A 21,164-nucleotide genomic window follows, 5' to 3' on the forward strand; every position below is an offset into this window, starting at 1 on the left:
CCTGTGCCTGGAATATTCTTCTGGATCTTGTGTGACATGTACTCTCAACTGTCTCCCTTCAAATCTCTCATGAGCACTCACATCTTTCATCTAGTCTGACAACACCGATCTCTACCTCACCACCCAACTTCCTGGACTTTATTCCAGCAAACAACATGCAAAAATATGAAACTACTATAGCTAAAAACCACACACACACAAACACGATTAACAAAGTTTGTACTTAAAAGCAACTCATCTCTTTCTGTTGTAGCCCTTGTCCTTCCTATTTGCTTCCTATCCCCTTTGCTTGGCATTGCTGGTCTGCCATCTAATTTAGATTATAAAATCTTTATGGAAGGGACCTGTCTTTTTATATGACTATAAATTGCCATGCTCACCTATGGTTCAACACCAGTAGTCCCCAAACTGTGAGGACAGGGAGGAACATTCAGGGGGAGGAAGGGTGCACAGAGGGGCCTGGTCCAGCCTTCATCGGGTTGGGGAGGGAGTGCCACCCAGCTCCACTCCATTCCCTGCTCCGCCTCTGTCCAGCTCTGCCTTCATTCCTCTCTGCCCCCAGGCCAGCTCCACTCTAGCCCCAGATCCCCCCCATCCCCAGTTCTGCACCCAGTTCCACCTTCAGCTCAATCTCCTCTGCTGAGCTAACTCTGCAGTAATGGAGGGAAGGGAGTAGACAGATTCCATTACTGGTAAGGGAGCGGTGGCAGAAAAAGTTTGGGCACCACTATTCTACAGAAACACTAAACAATAATAACTCAAAGCTCAGTTATATGACCAGAGATAATAAATGTATAGATTAGTCTGCTTATAATGCAATGTTAGTAGGAAATATTTAGAAATTTTCCAATGTCAACAGGCAGAGAGACAGTAGAACAGAAATTAGTGATGTTATACAAATGACTAACCAGTGCAACAGATTATACTCCACTGTGGTTCATTTCATAACTATCAAGATTTAGGCCCCATTCTTCAAGTGCTTCACTTTACTACTGTGGACTACTCATGATAGTAAAGTTAAGCACATGTGTAAGTGTTTGCAAGATTAGGGTCTTAGAAGTAAAGAAGAATAAATATATAAGAAACATAGAAAAAAAGATGGTGGAAGGAAAGAAAGATAATAAGGAAGGTGCAGAATACTCAGCCATATTTTATATTAAGGTTCTATTTATAAAGTGTTTTATAAAGGGCTAGTATAATGTTCATTATAGACATGAATAGTAGTTTTACAGATGGTTATAAGTTCATCAGTAGAAGGTGCTATGTTTATAAGCCATGATAATAAGCCACATACTGGCTGTTGGATACTATAGCAATTGATTAACCATTCATTAAAACACATATTAATCATTTATTAATCCTTTAAAAGCCATTTATAAATGAAACCTTATTATTAAGTGTGACCAAATCATCTTCCCCCTTAGTATAAATATTGATAAACCCTCTTAATTTTCATTAAAAGGGAAAGAAGATTGTAGTGGAGAATATATTGATGTAATAAAGATCTTTTTTGATAGGAATCTCTCATAAATTATAAAAAAATAAATGCAATCATGGCCATTGGAGAGCCTACCCGCTGCTTAATCATAGTCAGCATAATTGAAACATGCCATATATTTTATACATATGCACAGTAATGGAGGAGAAATCTGATGAGATCCTGCTTGTGTGTGAATGACAGAAGGATGGCAGGATCACTATGGACATGCTGCAGAGACTTTGGGAGAAGCCATTCTGCTAGTCGTGGCCAGTGGGTATTATGATCTTTCTATCAACTAAGCCATGTCATTACAGAACTATTGACATGATGGTGGATCCAAAGAATATTTACCATCCCTATAATCTCTTTTTCTTTTTACTGTATCTTACAAAACAATTAAATAAAAAGCCGAATTAGCAATAAGGATCTCTTCTTTAATTGGACTAATTTTACACCCAAAATCAATTGCATACTTTGTCATTCTAAATTGTGTCTTAGAAGCTTGTAGCTAGAGGCTCAGAGCAGACAGGTGAAAGCAGCAGCAGCAGAATTTGTTGCTGCTGGTGGTACTTGGAAAAGGAAGCGGTTCACGCATGCATCAGTGGAGGGGACAGGGAGTCTCTATGGACATTTTATAGTGTTGATTCGGTGCCCTTTCTTGCTCCAATATTAGAAAACCTATACAAAACACCAGCAGGATGGTTTTTTTAAAAATTCTTTTTTCAAAAGCTCCAAAAAAGTGACAAGATACTTTAATTTAAAGGTGCATTTTCAGATACAGTTACATGGATTAGTCTTAGAAACTGAATAATAAATAGATATACATATATAAAACACCCACTAAGTTAACAGTGTCTCTTTAATTGCTTGTAAAACTAAAGCTGAGAACCAGCACAAGAATGAGCTTCGGAGAATAGATTAATTTTAAATAGTGCTCTTCCTGACCTTTCTAATGACAAAAACATAACAAATCAAAAGAGTGCCTTCTTTCAGGCTTCATGTAAAATTACCTCAGGCTTTATTATGGAAAGACACACCATCTTCCATACCGAGGTAAGCTGTTCTGAATCCAAGATAATATCAAACACACAGCTGCACAGCAGTGCTTTGTTTGGCAAGCTGTATGTTACCATTACACTGTGTTTAGTGATGTAGCTCACTCTCGGCCAAATTCTGCTCTCAGTTATAATGCTGTGAATTTGGAGCAAGGCCATTTACTTAAGTGAAATTAATCTCGACACACGCTGCTGTAACAGACCAGAATTGGCCCTACATTTACAACTGGTGCACCACTTATGTTTTGGTCTGTGTGTGACTTTTCTTTTCTGAGACAATTTTTATATCCTTCATGAACCCTAGTCCCTGAAAGATGGCAAAATCTTTTATTTGCTTGTCCTTATGTCATGAGCAGAAGGAGGCAGTTTCAAGGAAGTTATTCGTTCACACCTCTTCTAAGAATCCTCAGATCTTAGATAACCCTGCTGATCATATTTCACTGCTTCTGTTCTCACTGTTCCATTCACTGCATCTGAAGAAGTTGGTTGCAGCCCACAAAAGCTTATGCCCACAGAAATTTGTTAGTCTTTAAGGTGCTACAGGACTCTCGTTGTTTTCGCTTCTCTTCTGTTTCATAGCTGCGGTTTAAGTCTGGGAATCCTTCCATTGACTTCAGTTGGTGTTGGATCAGTGCCTAGGGCTTTTATATCATGTATATTAGTGTAGTATGTAAGGACCTAATCTAATTCCCATTAAAGTCTGAGGGAGTTTGTAAGGCAGTGTAGTCACCACCTGTAGTGCCCCCTTGCGTCAGGATATGATACTGCAAGGGGTCCTCATCTCCAGCATCTTCTGCTGGCCATCAGCCACCAGGTCTTCCACGGCTCACTGCTCCAGCCAAGTCATCTAAAGTTCAGTCCCCTTCCACGGTTACTAAAGGTCCAACTGAAAGTCCAAGCTAAACATCCAAATAATAACTCTTCCATCCCTCTCGGGCTCCAATGAAGTGTGCATGCTCCTTCCTCAGGGACTGGTAGGAGAACCCAGGCCCATCCTCTACTCTGTGTCCTGGCCCAGGGAGCATATTTTAAGTAGCTAGGTCTGCTTCTTCAGACATGCTTCTGTCCATGGGCCGCTTCCTATCTCCAAGCCCCCCTGTGCTGCTTCCCCACAGCCTGTGCTCAACACAAACTCCCCTTGGATCCTCCGACCTCTGGCTTCTCTCTTCTTTGCTGAAATTATTAATTTTCTGCCCCTCTCCAGCTCCACTCAAGTGCTTTCACTGTCTCCTACCTCATGTCCTCCCCCACAGGAGCCTAAACTGCTCCTGTATTGTTCTTCCTTTGTAACTTCTCGTCTTAGAAGCTTTTCCTTCACTTCCTCCCTTCCCCGGGGACTCTGGCAGCTTCCCCATGGGACCTCCTCAGTTATTATAGGCTCTATCTCAGGTATCCCCCTCACAGGAATCTTACTCTGCTCCCTATGGGTTCTCCTAACTGCAGGAGAGTCTTGATTTCTCTGCAGTCTCTCCCCACCCCTGCATAGTCTTTTCCCAACCGTTTCACAGATAGGGTCGCTAATGAGCTTTCAGCTGCCATATCACCATCAGCTTAGGGTTAGCTGTTAGGTCACAGGGAAGGAGGAGCCTGGCTTGCATTCAAAGACCAGCCAGCTTGTGACAGAGCTTTTCCATTCTTCAGTGGGAACTGGATCAGGCCCCATGTACTAATTTCAACTAATATTCTGTCGTCCAAAGGGTCGGAAATTTTCTCCCTGGCTCAGAATCATAAAAGGGTTAGGCATTGTAACGCTGACCTGAGGTTTTATGCACCTAGAAAATCACTGGAACAACACTGCAATCCACAAAGTCTGAGTTAGACTCTTAGTCTCCCTATGTAATGCCTGGGGAGAAATAGATGCCTGAGAACACGAGCCACAAAGCCAGGCCACTGGGGGGGAAGCTGCCTAAGCTAGACAATGAAAGAAGATGAGGAGAGGGTTTTATCCTAAGCAATTCCCCCTCACAGAGATAGATGCCTAAGTCTCGGCTGCAAGGAGGTAACTATTTCTAAGAGTGATCCACGAACTGCAGGAAGATAGATGCTCCTCTGACTAGGCATTTGCAAGGCCTGATCCAGTAGCTGTGCTCAGAGACTGCCTAACTCCACATAAAATAGCCAACGAGGAAAAAGGTAGGAGAGCCTCCCTTATAACCTTTAGCCCCATGTTTAGCACACTGACCCTCTAGGATGTGCGGGATCCCCAATTCAAACACCCCTATGCCTGATGAGAAGACAGGGTTTGAACGGGGATCTGCCACCTCTCAGGTACATGCCCTAATCACTGGGTTGTAGAATCATTCTTACCCTTTTTCTGGCCCAACTAATATTTAACTATTAACTATAGTGGAACAACTTCAATAGGAGAGATTGAGAGAGACCCACATCGGAATATTCCATAGTCTAGTGATTAAAGCACACATCTGGGAGGCAGCAGGCAGAGGGAGAACTTGAACCTGGGTCTCTCACATATTAGATGAGTGCTCTAACCATTGGGCTAAACATTATAAGGGAGGACCACCTCCTTCGTCGGCACTTTTGTGTGGACTTACGCAGCCTCTGAGTACACTTACTGGCTCTGGCCCCATATCTGATTTAAGTAGAGGAGCACCTATTTTCCCTGGTTCATAGATCATTCTGGGACTCAGGCAGGAGATAGAGGTCCAGGTGCCCAGAGAGAGGCAGCATTGCGCACACACAAAGGCAGGAACTTAGGTACCTAAGGAATTTTTACTTCAAAAACTTAGGCACCAAGTGAGTTTAGATGCCTTGAGGGTTTAGTGGTACCTGAAAATGAGATTTAGTTGCCTCAGTACCTTTGTGGATGGATCCACACCATGACTCTCTTGTGATCTTAGAGCCATGTGATCTTAGAGTCAAAAACCAAAGTCCTACTAAGTCAATAGAGTTTTGCATAGAAATTGATGGCAGGTTATGGACCTTGCTTTAACTTGCAAGGGATCACCCAATACCACTTAAAAGACAATGCAGGAAGTGCTGCTTCCCACTCTCATTTAAGTGTTTGTATCCTGAAGTGAAGCCTAGTCTATGAAAGATAAAGGTTTGTTTGGCAGTATGCTTTTCCATCATTCAGGAGCAGAAGTGAGCTGTCTCAGAAATGTCTTGTGGTCAACATGAGACCATTCTGTGGTTTGTCCAGAGATGTTAAACAATGGGAAGTTAAAATGATTAAGTAAATGTTGAATATTTTATTCTATTTAAAAGTTTTAAGATACTTTAAAAGGTCAAAGCTTAAATATAAATTTTAAAAATCACCTATATGCTGAAACCAAGCACAGAAAATTTCCTCCTGAGAGATGAATATTTCAAGAAGTTATAGTGATGTGCAAATGACAGATTATAGAGGAAACTGTTTTACAACCTGAATTATAAAGGATGTGACTAAGCATTCATTGTTATGAAAATGTCTCACTTAACTACAGCAAGGGTGAAACTGGCTCACAATAGCTCTTACTTAGAGAGAACCTATTATTTATAGGTTCATGGAGTTGTTATGTACAACAACTGTATAAACAGCATTCAATATTGTTGCAATTAATTTAGAGTTTTGAAAATCCTTCAAGTTAAATCTCCTGACTCTCTAAGTTTCTGGGATTGTTTCTGAACTCTGAGCATATGTACGAGACACATTTTATCCCCAGCATTCTGTTGATTCCTAAAATTTTAAGGGTTAGGTTGTGGCTAGCCCTTTATAACCCTTCAGGAAGCCTTCCTCCTCTTCTGCCACATATAGGGGCAGGCTGACAGAAGTCCTTGGGGCGGGAGGGAAGGGGCAGGGAGAGAGACAGCAAGAGAGCAGGTGCTCCTGGAACTGTCAGGACTGCAAGGGATAGGAAAGAACATGTGAGGCCCTACCCCACTCTAGGGAGCTCTCCTGCCTCCAGATACCACAATTAACAGGGCATCATCTGACTGACCTTTTCTTTTTAGGTTTCGTCTTCATTTTTGCAGGCCCATTTTGGAGTCTGAATCTAAGCTGAGAGGTGGGAAGGCAAGGGCAGTTGAGGGGAGGGGAAACAAATTAGTAAAATGGGTCAGAAAATATTTTTTTCACTATGGAAATGTAAACACATTTTGTTCCCTCATCCTTTTAAAACATTTCAGCAGAAAATTTCAAAACCCAAAATATTTAGTGCAAAAATGAAATATTTTGATTTAAAGTGGCACAGCTGTGTCTCATGGCGGTTGTAGTTTGGGGTCAGGGTGATTTATGCTTCCATTCTCTTCTATGGGGCTGAGCTCTCCGGCCGGATGACATCTCCCATGATGAACCACTTCCTCCCTTTTGTTGAAAGGGCTATGCTATATGAACCTGGTCGCTAGAAGAGAATGGGAACATAAGGCACCTGAAATACAACTTCTGAGACATGGTTTTCTGCTTTTTATTTTTGATGAAATATCAAAAGTTTCCATGGAAAGCAGAAACCTTCAGCGGAAAAAATTGTTTAGTCAGAAATCTAACTTTCTGTCTAAAAAAGTTTTGGAAAATTTCTGATCATCTGTACTAATTAGCAATAAGTGTACCCTAACATTCCTGTGGCAGGGTTGTCCTCCCCTGCTCTCTCTTGCAGCCTGATGTGATGCTACTCATCCTGCCTCAGGGTTTCCAGCAGTCAGCTGCCACCTTTTGTGGGGCCTGTGTTGCGGCAGCTTAGCCCTTCATCTAAGACAGTCTCCAGTTCCACCCCTTCTGGGATACCAAAGTCTCAAAAGAAGAAAAAAACAATGGATTCAAAAGTCTTTTGGGGGGACCCTTACTCCAGGGCTTGTCTTCAAACAAGACTAGCCCTGTCTCTCCATCTCCCCATCTACAGGGAGGTTCACCTAACTCTCAGATTCTTGGCTGAAACCAGGGTTCTCTCACAGAGGGAGAAGCGGAGGTCTGTTTTCCTTCCTGGTCAGCCACCTAGGGTGTGTCTACACAGCCTATGGGAATGAGCCTCGCAGCCCAGTTAGACAGATGATCCCATCCTCCTTCCTGGGCTTCAGAGCCCAAACTCCAGCCCAAGCCACAACTTCAAAGCACTGTCTACACAGCTATTTGGAGAGCACTAGTGCAAGCCCCACTATCCTAAGTCTGTCAATCTCAGCGGGGAGGCTCGCTCCCATGGGCTGGGTATACATATTCCTATAAACTTAAGCCCTCTTCTTTCCTCCCCTCTCCTGACACCTACTGCAGGTATAGCGGGTTGAGATTGATTAGGCCGATAGGCCCTCGTTAGCCCCCCCTGAACAGTGAGGGGCTTGAATACCCCACTTATCATATTTTGTTTGCATGTTAATTGTTTATTATTGTTTGCCTGTCATGTATATAAGCTGCAAGCTCTTCAGGGAAAGCATGTCTCTGTACGTGTCTGTACTTCACCCTGCAGACTTTGGGAGTTACTGAGATATAAAAAATAAACAGCAATCCTTGATCTCAGTGACAAGGACAGTCTAGAGAAGACTCCCCAAAAGGGGGCTAGGTAGAGCTGAGCCAATATCCCAGAGGAGCAGAAACTGTGCCCTGTAAAAGGGGTAGCAATGGCCACTCTGGCTGACATTCCCTCAATGCTCCTTAAGAACTTAATTGTGAGCCCCCCTGCTTGCCTGCACAGGGAATTTTATGGAGGTGAAATAAGGCCATTCATTTCACTAAATGGGCTACTTGCATGGATATACCCTGGGAAAATCATGGACAGTAGCCTCCAGTGGGCAGCTACATGGGTCCTTTGCAGGTGAGCAGAACCTTGGCTCCACCCTTTCAAAGTGAGAGCCAGCATAGCTGAGCCAGCATGGAGGGAAGACATGAGATGTTCCAGGAAAAAGGTGCACATTTTCCTTTTCCATTGAGCAACAGGGAAGCTGAGTCCAAACTCTTACTCTGTCACAGATTGGTCCCTGCTCCTGGGGTAGCACAGCTACACACTGCCTCTTACTTGGACAGGAGTACAAGATGTCAATCCAGTCTGAAACAATTGTACCTGCCTTGGGTACACCACACCTAGGTGTCCTGCCCTTTGCTATGCAGACAGAACCTTAAAGATACAATCTGTTCCAAAATGTTCTTTGTTGAAGCCTTGCCTGAGGAGGAAATAGCTGTGACTTTGAAGGATCCTGATATTTAAGTTTTCATGAAATTCTAGATAAATCAAATCAACATGTACCTTCCAGAATTTACATGATGAAGTGGCCTTCCTTTTAAGAGACACATTTAAACAAATCAAAATGCAGAAGAAGTTCTGCACTTCTGTAGCTCTATACTTCCACTGCCCACAGTATTTCACTTTTGTCAGACAGGAAAAAATCCAAACTGTAATCAAAATAATTCTGCTTTTCTAAATAAATTCATACTTGCCTAAGGATTCATAGGAATGCATGATAGGATAAAGCTCAATGTTTCTTTACCTGTAGCATTATACATTCTTGTAACCGTAATGTAACCCATTGGGGCCACATTCTGCCACTCTTACTCAAACTGGTAGCACATACAAGTAGTTGTAATGAAACTGAAATAAGAGTGGGAAGATCAGGCCCGAGATGTTATTGTTTTTAAACTAACTACAAAAAGATTCTAAATAATTTCTTTCTCATAAAAAAGACATGCAGAGTATGTCCCTGCTTGAACCAGATGGAAAATTTAATTTCAATATCACCCTTTATTAAGGCTGCCACCTGTGAAACATCTTTTGAAAATACAGTGTCTGATTCTGCACTATTAAAACCAATAGGATTTTTTCCATTTACTTCAATGGGAACAGGACTGGGTCTATCTTAGGGATACCAAGGAACTAAAGTTATTATGTATATATGCAGAATTTACTATGATGTGTAAATATTGCATAGCTAATTTCTCTGGCTAGGAGATCTATTTCCTTATGATCTTCTCAAGGATCCACTAAATGGTGTGTGTCTGTAATTTTATTTCTATTTTACTTCTCTTTCAATATTTTTAATAAAGCTGAGCAAAAAAAAATTTGGATCAGGCTGTGGTTTTAAGATCACACTGGAAGGGGTAAGGAAGGATCATACAGCAGATTCTCCATCAGAATCCTGGCAAACTTAAAAAGAATCCCTACCAGAGCACTCGTTGTCTGAGCTCTGCTACTATTTCCTAGGGTATAGTGTGTTTCTCATTGCACCAAACCATGATCCTTCTCTGATCCTGCTGGGCAGTCCAGTGCCGGTGGTGGTTCTAGATTAGTATAATGTCTGAGCTTCCTATTTTGATTTTTGCAATGTCACTTTTCTTATACATCTACACTGGATCAGCAATAATTGGGTGTTTACTTCAGTCTTTCCACACACAAAACTCCCATTGATTTCACTGGCATTCATAACAAAGTTCCTTAAATCATACACATTCAAATAACTTCCCCCTTTTTAGTCGCCCTACCCTCTCTTTTATTTTAACAATGCTTACTCTCATGACTGCAGCTAGACTTTGCTACAAACTACCCAAGAGCATTGATCCAACCAGTGTGACAGATGTTGCAACCCCAAACAGTATCTTTGGGGGGCCATTGTTTTAAATCTATTAATGTTTTCAGTACGATTATGTTCTACTCCCTGTGGAGGGCTACCACAGCTCCACCGGGAACTAAAACAGTGAAGGATGACTACCTATGGGCTTGTAAACAACGCCCAAGGGGCATCACACCATGGCTTGCATATAAGTTCAAAATGGGTTTTCCGTAGACTAGGAACAAAGAAAGAGCTTTTGGTATAAAAGGATGAGCTTGACACTGGGTCTTCCTTTTGATTCAGCAAAAAGACAGAACCTGATGAAGGGTTGGAAGGAACACTGGCCTACCCGACTCCCCATGTGGAAGATGGGCAATTTCTGGTATGTTTAATGAGTGGGTAGGAACTTTTATTGTTTTTATATGTTCTCTCTGCATTGCTTTTATCTTTTATCTGTTGACAAAGAGCTGTATGGTAACTGCTGGCAATTATACTGCTCATTGTCCTTGAGAAGAAGGCAAAGCACAGGAGCTGGCCATTAGGAAAACTGGCTTTCTGGGGATATCACAATGTATGACAGGGGTGTGTGCAGCCTTAACCCCCCGTCTCATTTATGCCACCCCTTCTCCTGATTACCAGAGGTAATTACCCCTGCTATTTTTAGTTCCCGGAGGAGCTGTGGTAACAGCCCCCCTGTGGAGTAGAAGTCATCATACAGAAAACATTCATGAATTTAATACAATGGTCTCTATAAGAGACTTCATGGGGTTGCAATACCTGTCACAATGAATATTGCCCCTCCTACCAAAAGCTAATTTTCTCCACCAGAACATTTTTACAGGACTTCAGATTAAGAAATGCATTGATAATCAGGACCGAAGTTTTACTTGTTTGGCCAATTTATGCTTTCAGAAACACAACTGTAACCTACACATATACAAAAGGACATTACTGCATGTGTATGAGAGCAGAATATAGCCGTAAACTTTCCAACATTAAGGGCCAGCTCCTGATCTCAGTAACTCCAGTTTAAATCTGCTTGCTTTCTTTGGAGTTACTCCACATTTAAACAGATGTAACCACAATCAGAATTTAGCCTATCCAGCTTGGTACATAGTATTGAAATAACTTTGCCTTGCAAAACTACTAGTGTTTCCCTCTCCTTCTGAAGGGAACAATTGCTTTTCTAAAGTAAGATATTTTCCGTATGTTGGAAAGAAGAGACCATCAATTTTGTTAAAGTAATCCAAATCTGGCAGAGAGGGTGTTGAAAATCTGTCTTTTACAACAGCGCTTGATTATAGGTATATTTAGAGAGACAAAGAGGATGGTGGGATTTCTCTGATACATTACTGGGTTGGGGAAACAAATCTATTTGTGTAAAGGCTAATTAACAGCATAAACAGTGGAAAGTTGCAAAATGTCTACTGTCTATCAAAAGAGCCTATTAATTAAGAAAAAAACAGAGGCAGGAAACACATAACAGTCACTTTTAAGGGACAGTACTAGATTGCCATAGCAGCTGTCTGACAGAGAGACGAGTGCTCTCTCTCAAATAAACATTCTTTTCCCTCTCTCCCTTGCCACTTTTGGTGGTATGCATGTGCATGTCTGAGTTCAGAACTGAACCAGTAGTGCCTTATCCTGCCATTGTCTGGCAGGACTGACTTCAGTTTTTATGCAGAATAATAGCAGGAACAGATCTTTAGTATATCATATTGTTATTAAGTATCCTTAAGTGTTAAAGATCATGCAGCCATTAAAGTCAGTGGGCATTTATTTTATTTATTTATTTTCAGACACTTTAAATCCCCTGCACACTGCCAGAGTGGTATAAAGTAACCTTAATATAATCAGGGCCAAGGAGTAAATATTACAAATCTGTTGCTAATATATGTAGCATAAATTGTTTCAAGCCTGTCATTGTAGCCTGAGACTCTTCATTGCCTGCTAAGGCCAGTCATTATTATTTATATTGGGGAACCATATAATGATTGGGAATTCATTGTGCTAGAACCTGTATAAACATACAAGTAGATCTGTTCCCTGGCCCAAAGAACTTACAGTCTGATTTGAAACAGGATGCAACATGCAAGTGTGACAAACAAGATGATCAAAGTGTAGAGAGATGACCTGGGAAATGAAGTGAACAACATGGTTACATTGGTTAGCTATTGCACAACCTAACCATCACTGCTTGGATGATTTCTTGTAGGCTTCACAACAGCAGTGGATTTTTGGGAGAGAGTCGTGCTCTCATTCCCTCTCCGCCCCCAACCCTTGTTCTACCCCCAGCTCCACAGTCAGCCCAAGTGCCTTTGCTGAGCCAACTCTGCTGTAACTGAGAGGGGGAGAGGCAACAGGAAAAGTCTGGGCACCACTGTGATAGAAGGACCGAGAGCCACCCTCTCCACAAAGTCCCTGATCAGGGTCCCTGTGGGAAGTGAGACCGGCAGGTTCTTCCCCACAGAGAGCCTAAATCTGGGCTACTTCCTACCTATGTGCTACTTCGGTTTGGGGCATGACCCCGATAGTCCAGTCAATAGCTTCACAATCAAAGTCCAAATGAATAGGGTGGTGCAAGACACACTGCTTCTCAAAGTGGGTGGTGGTTGGAGAAGGCACTGCCGGGGGCCTTCCCCACTGTGTGGTTCCCTCTCAGGCTTCATCATCTGTCTGGCTCCCTGGAGAAGGATTCTTCTCTTCTGCAGCCTGTCTACCACCGCTTGCATGGGCTTCTCAGCTCCTTTTAACCTGCTGTTTAGACCTGTAGGGGCAGAGCTACCAGGACTCAATATTGCCTTCGGGCCCAGTGCAGGAAGTGTATACCTCTTATACAAATGGTGGAGCAGTCACTCTCACTACTCACCAATGGGAGTAAAGCGTTCACTGTCTAGCACCTAAATGTATGTTTTTTCTTTTACATATAATAGAGTAATTAATAAATGTTAATAAACATATTTTTAAATAATAAATTGAAGTTCATTTCCAGTCTCAGCATGTTATACAGATCAGTTTTTGCACATGGACTTTTTTCTTTTTTTTTTTAAAAGTCCAGGAGCCAAAATCTGTTCTTATTTGCACATGTGTCTCCATAGAGAATAACAGAGTTACTACTGATTTACATCAGCATAAGTGAGAGTAGAATTTGGCCTCAGTCTTGGACACTCAGGGATATATCATTCAAGATAAGAGGCATTTCAGCATTCAATACTGAAGGTTCGATCTTGCATGGTGTAGCATGTAGCTGTGCTCACGTGGAGCCATAGTGGAGTTCATAGAGCTTTATGTGGTTGTAGAAATCTGTCCACATGCTATATATTAAAGGACTGTGGTCTATGGGGTTCAAAAACTCCCACATTAAGGCTGAGACAGGGGAAGGGCTGGGTCACTACTGGGCCAGGGATGGCCATTCCCCTCAGGCAGTGCTGCATGTGCTCCTGGGGAGAAGACCACTATAAAGGGAGCTTCAGCAACCCCAGTAGAGAGGGGGGAAGGAAGAGGCCATTTTCTAAATGAACACTGCTCTGCAGAAACAGGCTCCTAGACATTCACCAGGAGGGAGGGAGAACTGTGGCCAAAGGCTCGAGAAGGCCGCAGGCATCAGCCCTAGACTGTGGGAGTTTTGAAGCGAAGACTATAACCTTGCCCCAATCCAAGATGCAGTGGTGGTAGGAAGCAACCCATGGAAAGGTGAGCAAGTGGTGCAGTTGAACACAGGCTGGCGCATGCCACCTCACTTTTAGGGCCATAAGCCGAAGGCCCTACCTACCCTGGAGCTATGACCCCTATCCCTGAGGAGGACAGAGCTAGGGGTGACCATCAAAGAGGCCAGTCCAGCCAAGACCTCACCCAGAGGGCTGGGAACTAATAGAACCACTAGAGGTGAAGGCCCAGAGCAATAGCCTGCTGACTTCTCAGAGCGCTCTGCCACAGGGCTTGTCTACACAGTGCATTAGTCTGCACAAGGGAGGTTTAAATTTTAGTCCATGCTCATGTGTTGCCCACTAGTGGGCCTGAGTGGACCTTACTCGTGTGCACATCAGGTTCCCCTGTGCATGTTAATGAAGTCCTGTTTTAAACATGGCTACATTGATTCACACTAGGGAATTTTTAGTGTGAGCCACTAATGTCTACATGGGCCAGTTAGCGTACAACAAGCTTCTTCGCTCTACAATTTTCATGCCTACAGTGTGGACTAACACACCTTGTAGATAAGCCCCAAGTGTGTACATTTAAAATTCATAGTGGCATATATGACTTATAATCTGTTATATATTTATATTTCATAGCCTTTATTTACAATTTGAGACTTCATATGAAAAGCTAAGAGGTCTTGTCCACTCCATCTCTGAGAGAAGACTATGAATCTAAGGTGTTAGATACTGATGAACAATATTCAACTTTTTTTAAAAGAATGGAAGTAATTTATTATACTCATTTCAAATGATAATTGAAATATTTCATGAAGTTTAACAGCTACTGTATTCTGGAGATATGCATCTCTTAGAATGAGAATCATTAGCCTTCAGACCACACATGTTCAAATAATCTCTCCCCTAAAGGCCCACACATCCCATATTTCAATAATCTTTATCTCCTTAAAGCTTTTGTAGGTGAAAAATGTTTTAAGTCTCAGGGAGAAATTAGATACAGATATGAGACGGATTCTACTTAGAGTGAAAAGGATTGGTTGAGACTGGATGTAGAGGTTATGTACAAAAATGTACTTCGGTGTTACTTCAGAGTCTCTCTTTTAGACTCATGGCTCGGAAATTCACAAATGATGACCTTTGCAAGAAGTGCAAAGTTTATAAATACTTCCATTGTATAAGATTTGGGGAAAAAAATGAGACAAAGATGAAATTATTTGTCAAAATGTGAGGAAAATCAGACATTTCTAGAATTCATACTGATTTAAGAATATATATTATCACAAGGGAAGGGTAACATTTTCTAATTTCCAAATTCTAAGATACCATAATGAGATACCACATTACTATTCCTGTCTTGTCATGCATATCATTTTCATTTTGTTACTCTGTTCATATTTCCAGCAAGTGCAGGATCAGTTTTCAGTGGGTGCCAAAACTTAGAAATCTGTAGGGTGAGGAGGTGGGGGCCAGGAGATTTAGGGGGCATGTCTATAGTGTTCTAGTGCAGTTTACAGAACAAATAGACAACATATGCGGTTTAAAGAAAATTAAAGAAAACAACAGTACCAGAATTTAGAACTCCAGCAGATAGACACATCCTATATGAATTTTAAAAGTTATCCCCACCATGATCATTAATTATATTTTTCAAGCTGCGCTGTTCTGGATTCCCGACACATAGGAATTGCAAAGACAAGGATCCAAACTCATTTACACTGGATTAAATCTGGAGTAACTTCACTGATTTTAAAACAATTACACCACATACCATTCCCATCCCACATACAAACTTAACTGAGAAGACAATATGGCTTGCTGCCTTTTCTTCCAAAATTGTAACTCTGAGTTCTTCCTTGACTTTTTAAATGTTGTATTGCCACCACCAAAGTTAGAGCAGGTAGGAATGTCATTTATTTCTTATATGATTATGTTAAAAATGTCATGGCATTTGTTCATGAAAAAATGTACTAAATGTTAATCATTCATTCATACCTTTGTAGAGGTTTGAAATAATTGCAAGAACAGGCCAAATTATGCAGCCCTTAGTAAATTGCTAAGGCTCAAAATGAACTATGGCCTTAATTTTTTAACACAAATTAAAACGAAACAAAACCACAACTACTCTAATAATACAAGACTACACTTTTAGAGCCAGACTCACCAGTACACTCTCATTGCTTTGTGCCTTGTCAACAACAGTAAACCAGCCATAAATCTAATAATACAAAAAGATGGTTTTATGACTGCTTTGCATCATCAACGTGGAGCAAAGACTTATCAGTAAAACTCCTTTTTGACATAAAAATCCTTAAAAACTTCCCATTTAGATGAGAAAAATAAAAGCTTACTAGCGATGAGCCATTTCTTCCTAAGTTAGTAGGCCTTGGCCAAAATCCATAATAAAATATAACCCTTGAAGAAACCACTTTCTCTCTAATGTTTCATTGTTTGAAAGAAATATTATCGGGTCATGCATTTTTTCCCTGTTGAAAAATGCAACAACAGCTACTTTCTAAAAAGGGAAGGTACTCCGCCTTGCATCATAAACATTTCCAGTGATCTATCAAGAATGGAGATAATACTAGCTGCTCCAAAATGCTCCTTTGAAAAATAAAAATTTAAATATTTTTTCTGTTTCTAAATTTAATTTTGAATTACAGACTACTATATTCTCCAGGGCAATGACTCAGGACTTGTAGAACGTGGAGCAAGATCTAAATAAAAACAAACAAAAAATGCAACACAATTGCATTTGCCATGTCATTAGTCTTACATAAATTTACTCTTTTGAATTTTAAAAGGAAACGTCAAAAGAATTCCCATATCGACTCCTATATTTAATGGTGCATATATTTCAAAATGTTGAAGTATCAACGGCAGTAATCAGTGTTTACTGAAATCTATACAGACCTTCTTTTTTATCTTCTGGAGCAATCTTCACCTTTGTATCTGTTATATCTTTGAAAGAGGCCAGAAACAGTACTACATCTCCTTTCTCATTCTTTATAGGAACAATGTCCAGTAGGCACCAAAATGAAGACCCTGTAATGATACAGAATGAATTAAATTCAAACAGCTGTCTTTCTGTTGAAAAAAATCCAAATTATTAAAGCTGCAACTAACGTAATTCTAACAAAAAAAATCTTATTTGGAAGGTCAGTAGTCAGGAAATCACAGATGTTCAGCTCATGTAAATCTCTTTGCATCATCGGTTGAAGCTCAGTAATGCTGCTTTCTCTGGAAGCAAGGCATTAATTTAAAAGCAAAATTTATCTACTGGGATCATTAATAGAGTTTAATGAAGCTGCTTACTTCTCTCAAACCACATTTTCCTTTGAACTCTCAAATGATGCTGGCACTTCCTATTGTATCAGAGTATCTGCCACTACGTTAACTGTGAGATCTGAAGTTTCCATGTTTACTATGAAATATCTTTACCTTGGATTAATTATCAGACTTGGCTCTCTCATTATCCCTTAGCAGAAGACCCAGTAGCTAGTGTATCATTCCACTAATTCAAAGATATTTAAACTAATCAGACTTGTGACTTAAAATAGAAATTAAAGTACAGTTACTCAAATCCTAGCTGTTGAACTTATGCAAGTGAAAACTCATTAAGTCTTTGTATTTCATGTAAGATGACTGTTATAATACCCACATTCTAGCTCTCAAAATTAATGATAATAAAGATCTTTCCTGTTACATGTTAACTGCAGTAATAGCTGTTAGTAGACTTAAGAAATACTTTTTTAAAAACATAAAACTCAACTTGCCTATTTAGTGTCAAATTGTCACTTAATAATTATGTTGTATAAATAGAAAGATAGATTTTTTTTTAAACGTCACATCATCCTTGGAAAATATGACTTTCAATCTGATGGTTTTAAGCACTGGTTGTAATTCACATAGATAATTCAGCATAGGAGCTAATTATTGCTTGTGTGTTGGAGTGGTACTGGTGCATAGTTCAAGCGCATTGTGAATAAAGCTGAGGTCACACCAAAACCCTGGATCCAAACCCCACTGATTTTGAGATAAATCAGTGTAGCTCCTAACTACAGTATGCAACTTGCGCCCGATATCTGTTTGGGAGGTACAAAGGCTTCTCACTGCTCTTTTGGCAGCAATTTAAAGCTCAAAGGCTACTTTCAGTTCTCAAGAAATGAAGCTAAACATGGTCACTGGGCCATTTTTGTCCCCCTATTTTCTCTCTTCTCAACTTTGAGCTTAACAAAAGGTACTGCCATGGCAATTTTGCTTACAATTCAGCTATCTAATTTAAATTTTAATATAAAATCTAAATTACTGCTTTTTGAGAGCTGGGGCTGAGCCAGGGATGGGAAGCAGCAGTTACCCTGGAAGTGTCATTGCAGTTGGAGTTCCAGCAGGATGCTTCAAAGCAAAGGGAAATCATCTGTTCCTCTCCCAACCTAGTCACAGCTCTCAGGAGGCAATCGAGCAGTTTTTACTTAGGTTAGTAAGTTTAACTTGCAGCTGGGTTAAGACTCTCAGTTCAGTTTGGGGAAATCAGAAAAGTGAGAAAGGGAGGAAAAAGGGACATGGCAGATGAAACAGAGTGGGTTTAAATACCCCATTTTGTAAATTCTGAAGACAGTGCAAGCAAAGACACCAGCATAAAACAGGACAGAAATGGAGATCAGAAGCAAGAGATTTCTGCCTGCTTATTCCTCCTTTTTCTATCTTGAATTTCTTATTCCTTTTCATGCAGACGTGATGGAGCAAGAACATTTTAGTATGAGCATCTTTGAGCAACACAAAGCAAGAAGCAGAGAGAGGGTAGGATTACGGTTATCTTCTTTATCAAACCTTTGGGAAGATCTGATTGGTGCTACTGCCTGTCACTCATTTGATGAAAAGCAACCAGTACTTCAATCTATATTCCAGAGCATTAGTAAAATGTTATGGATTTCTGATTCCAAAACAGAATTGCAAGTCTCTAAAGAATATTACTATAACTCATGTTACTTGGCCAAATTCCAGTTTTTTAAATTACGTTCTGCCTACCTAAATTTCTTTGTAGTTTCAATTGGATACAATGTTATTCTTCACTTCCTGTGCTAAACTGTTGTTTGTGGCTACTATGCTTTTTTAAATAGCTATTGTGATCCACTGCAGAAGTAGCTGCATTTATTTTCTCTTTTCTATTGTTTTGTTATAGTTTTTGCATCAATATACAAACTGCCATTAAAGCATTGGATTAGTGGCAATAACGTTACAGGCACCAGACATATTTTAAAAAATGTATTAATACATTCTAGCAAGTACATTTTTTCAAAAACTTTTTTCTGGAATGATTAATTTTATTCTGAGACCTAGGGAAATTAATGTAATAAATTCTTTATCCTTACAAAAGCATTTATAATATACAGAAAACCCTTCAATATTTCATGTGTGATATTTGCTTTAGTTAAAATAGCTGCATTACAGTGGATTCAGTAAGCGAATAATAGTCACTAAGCTTGCTCAGCATTTTTATTGCAGGTTTGCATATTATTATTTGTTTCAGGCTTGTTTTTCTTCAGCCATATTATCTCCTTAAGTGTTTTTTCTTATTTTCCTCCCAATATAAACATTATCTGAACAAAGCAAATGAAAACTGCTTAGACCACCAACTTAAAATAGATGCATCTATTCATTTTCTTATAAGCTACAAGTTAACTCCTGGAATGAAGAAACCACATGATCTGGGATTGGAAATGTGGTCTTTTAACCATAATGTGGGTCAACAGTTTGAATTCTGCACCAGGCCTTAATGACTGTCTCCCCCATTGCAGTCTTAGCAAAGAGGTCATGGAATGAATGGGTATGGAGGTGAAGTAACCCCTCAGCCCAGGAGAGGTGATTTCCTCCAGTCAGGGTTTAGAGATTAGCAACAATTTGCACCTTTCCTGTAGATAAAGTGAAGACTTCAATTTTCAATGCTGACAAATTTTCACTAGGGAAAATATAACGCAACCCACTCTGTATGGTCTGCACACTGAAAAGCTGCATCACACAATGTTATATGCCAATAGTAGGATTGCTTACTTGTTATATAAATAAAACTCAATGTTACTATTTTTCTGCCGAGAGAGCTCTTTTTCAGGAGAGGAATTCCTTTCCTGCTTCAGCTAGTGCATACAAAAGGCATTGCCATTGTCAACAAATCATTGTCTACCAAAAAGATTTCCTTTGCAACGCCATTTTTATGGGCCTTCTTTATTGCCCCTGGCTACTTCTCTATCAGAAAGATTCTTTTCTTTCCCTTACAGTAAGATCTGAAGCTTCAAAATATATTTTCATGTCCTTGAGGCAGAGAATGTACATCACAGGAAAGGAGGGAGGCTGAACAAAAGGAAAATCTCATCATAGAGCAATCCAAGTAGCCCAGTGATTGTTCTCAGCAACACAGAGGTGGCTATTTTATGGTTACCCTCTGAACCACAGCTACTTCTACCCATCCTCCATTCCCTCTGTCAAAATTAGCACAAATTGCTTTCAGCTGGGAGTCTGTGCTCAAACTCAAATACTAACCTTTCTTAAAAATACAAATAACTTTAAAGTTCCAAACAGCACTTTAGTTTTACAATGCTAGAAACTTTAAGAGATAAGTATTCCCACTATTAAAAAATTATGTGTTTCCCCCTCAGGGCCCAAACATGATTTTTTCAGGCCCAGTACAAACTTATAACATGGGCCCCCTCCCGTAATGGGGGTTGCAGCCTGGCCAGGCCCCCCAGGGCCTCCAGGCCGCAGTAAAGTGTACCGTTTCCCTCCCTCCCCCCGTGGGGGCCCTGCTCCCCCTGCCACTTCCACTACTAACTGCTTCTTGAGACTAGTTGTGAGATATATGGTCATGAGCTTTGTTGATAACACCTATACAGCATGAGTATGCAAAGGGCTCACAGCACAAGCTAAACTGTTGTCCCAGTTTACAAGGCTCAAAATAAAACCAATAGAATCTCTTGGGGCAATCTATTCTTTGGTTGTTCCAAATTTTTGGACAGGGACCCAGAGGCTCTCCAGAGTATTACAATGGCATTAGAGTACAGAGATGGAACTGAAGTTACATATATTTACTGGCTATTTGCTGATAAGATGTAATCAGGGTTCTGAGTATTTTGCTACACGATAGAACCAAATTCTATAGCAAGCATCTCCTAAATTAGGTGATAATTCCAACTAATTGTATCTGCATTAAATATCCTTCGTTCCCATCCCTTGCACACACAACTATTACGCACAGCTGAAAATACTCACTGATGTAAAATCTGACAGATTATTGCCAGCAATTATTATATTCAGTTATTTTTTTCTTCTTATGTTCTATAGCTGGCCTGGCAGTTGCCATGTTGTTAGGGCAGCCTATATCAGAACCTCCTCTCCTGCCACATGTCAGGAAATGAAGGAGGTCATAACCAGCTTCAGATGCTTGTCTTCTCACTTCCTCAGGTCTCAGCTGTTGCACAGCTCTCCAGGCAGCCCAGATGACCAACCTGCACATCTGTT

The 21,164-nt window shown here is 40.5% G+C and overlaps 1 protein-coding gene across 1 annotated transcript in view; it reads right to left on the minus strand.

Annotated features, from left to right (window-relative positions):
- Positions 1 to 21,164, minus strand: part of KCNH8 (potassium voltage-gated channel subfamily H member 8) — a 326,349-nt gene that overhangs the window by 170,205 nt on the left and 134,980 nt on the right. Inside the window, exon 3 of the mRNA XM_067561636.1 lies at positions 16,566 to 16,697. Coding sequence (XP_067417737.1) covers positions 16,566 to 16,697 — 132 coding nt within the window. The remainder of the gene's footprint in view (positions 1 to 16,565; positions 16,698 to 21,164) is intronic.

The sequence above is a fragment of the Emydura macquarii genome, unplaced genomic scaffold (assembly GCF_026122565.2).
Source record: "Emydura macquarii macquarii isolate MOO-44397 ecotype Brisbane River unplaced genomic scaffold, CSIRO-AGI_Emac_v2 contig_2422, whole genome shotgun sequence".
Lineage (NCBI taxonomy): Eukaryota > Metazoa > Chordata > Testudines > Chelidae > Emydura > Emydura macquarii.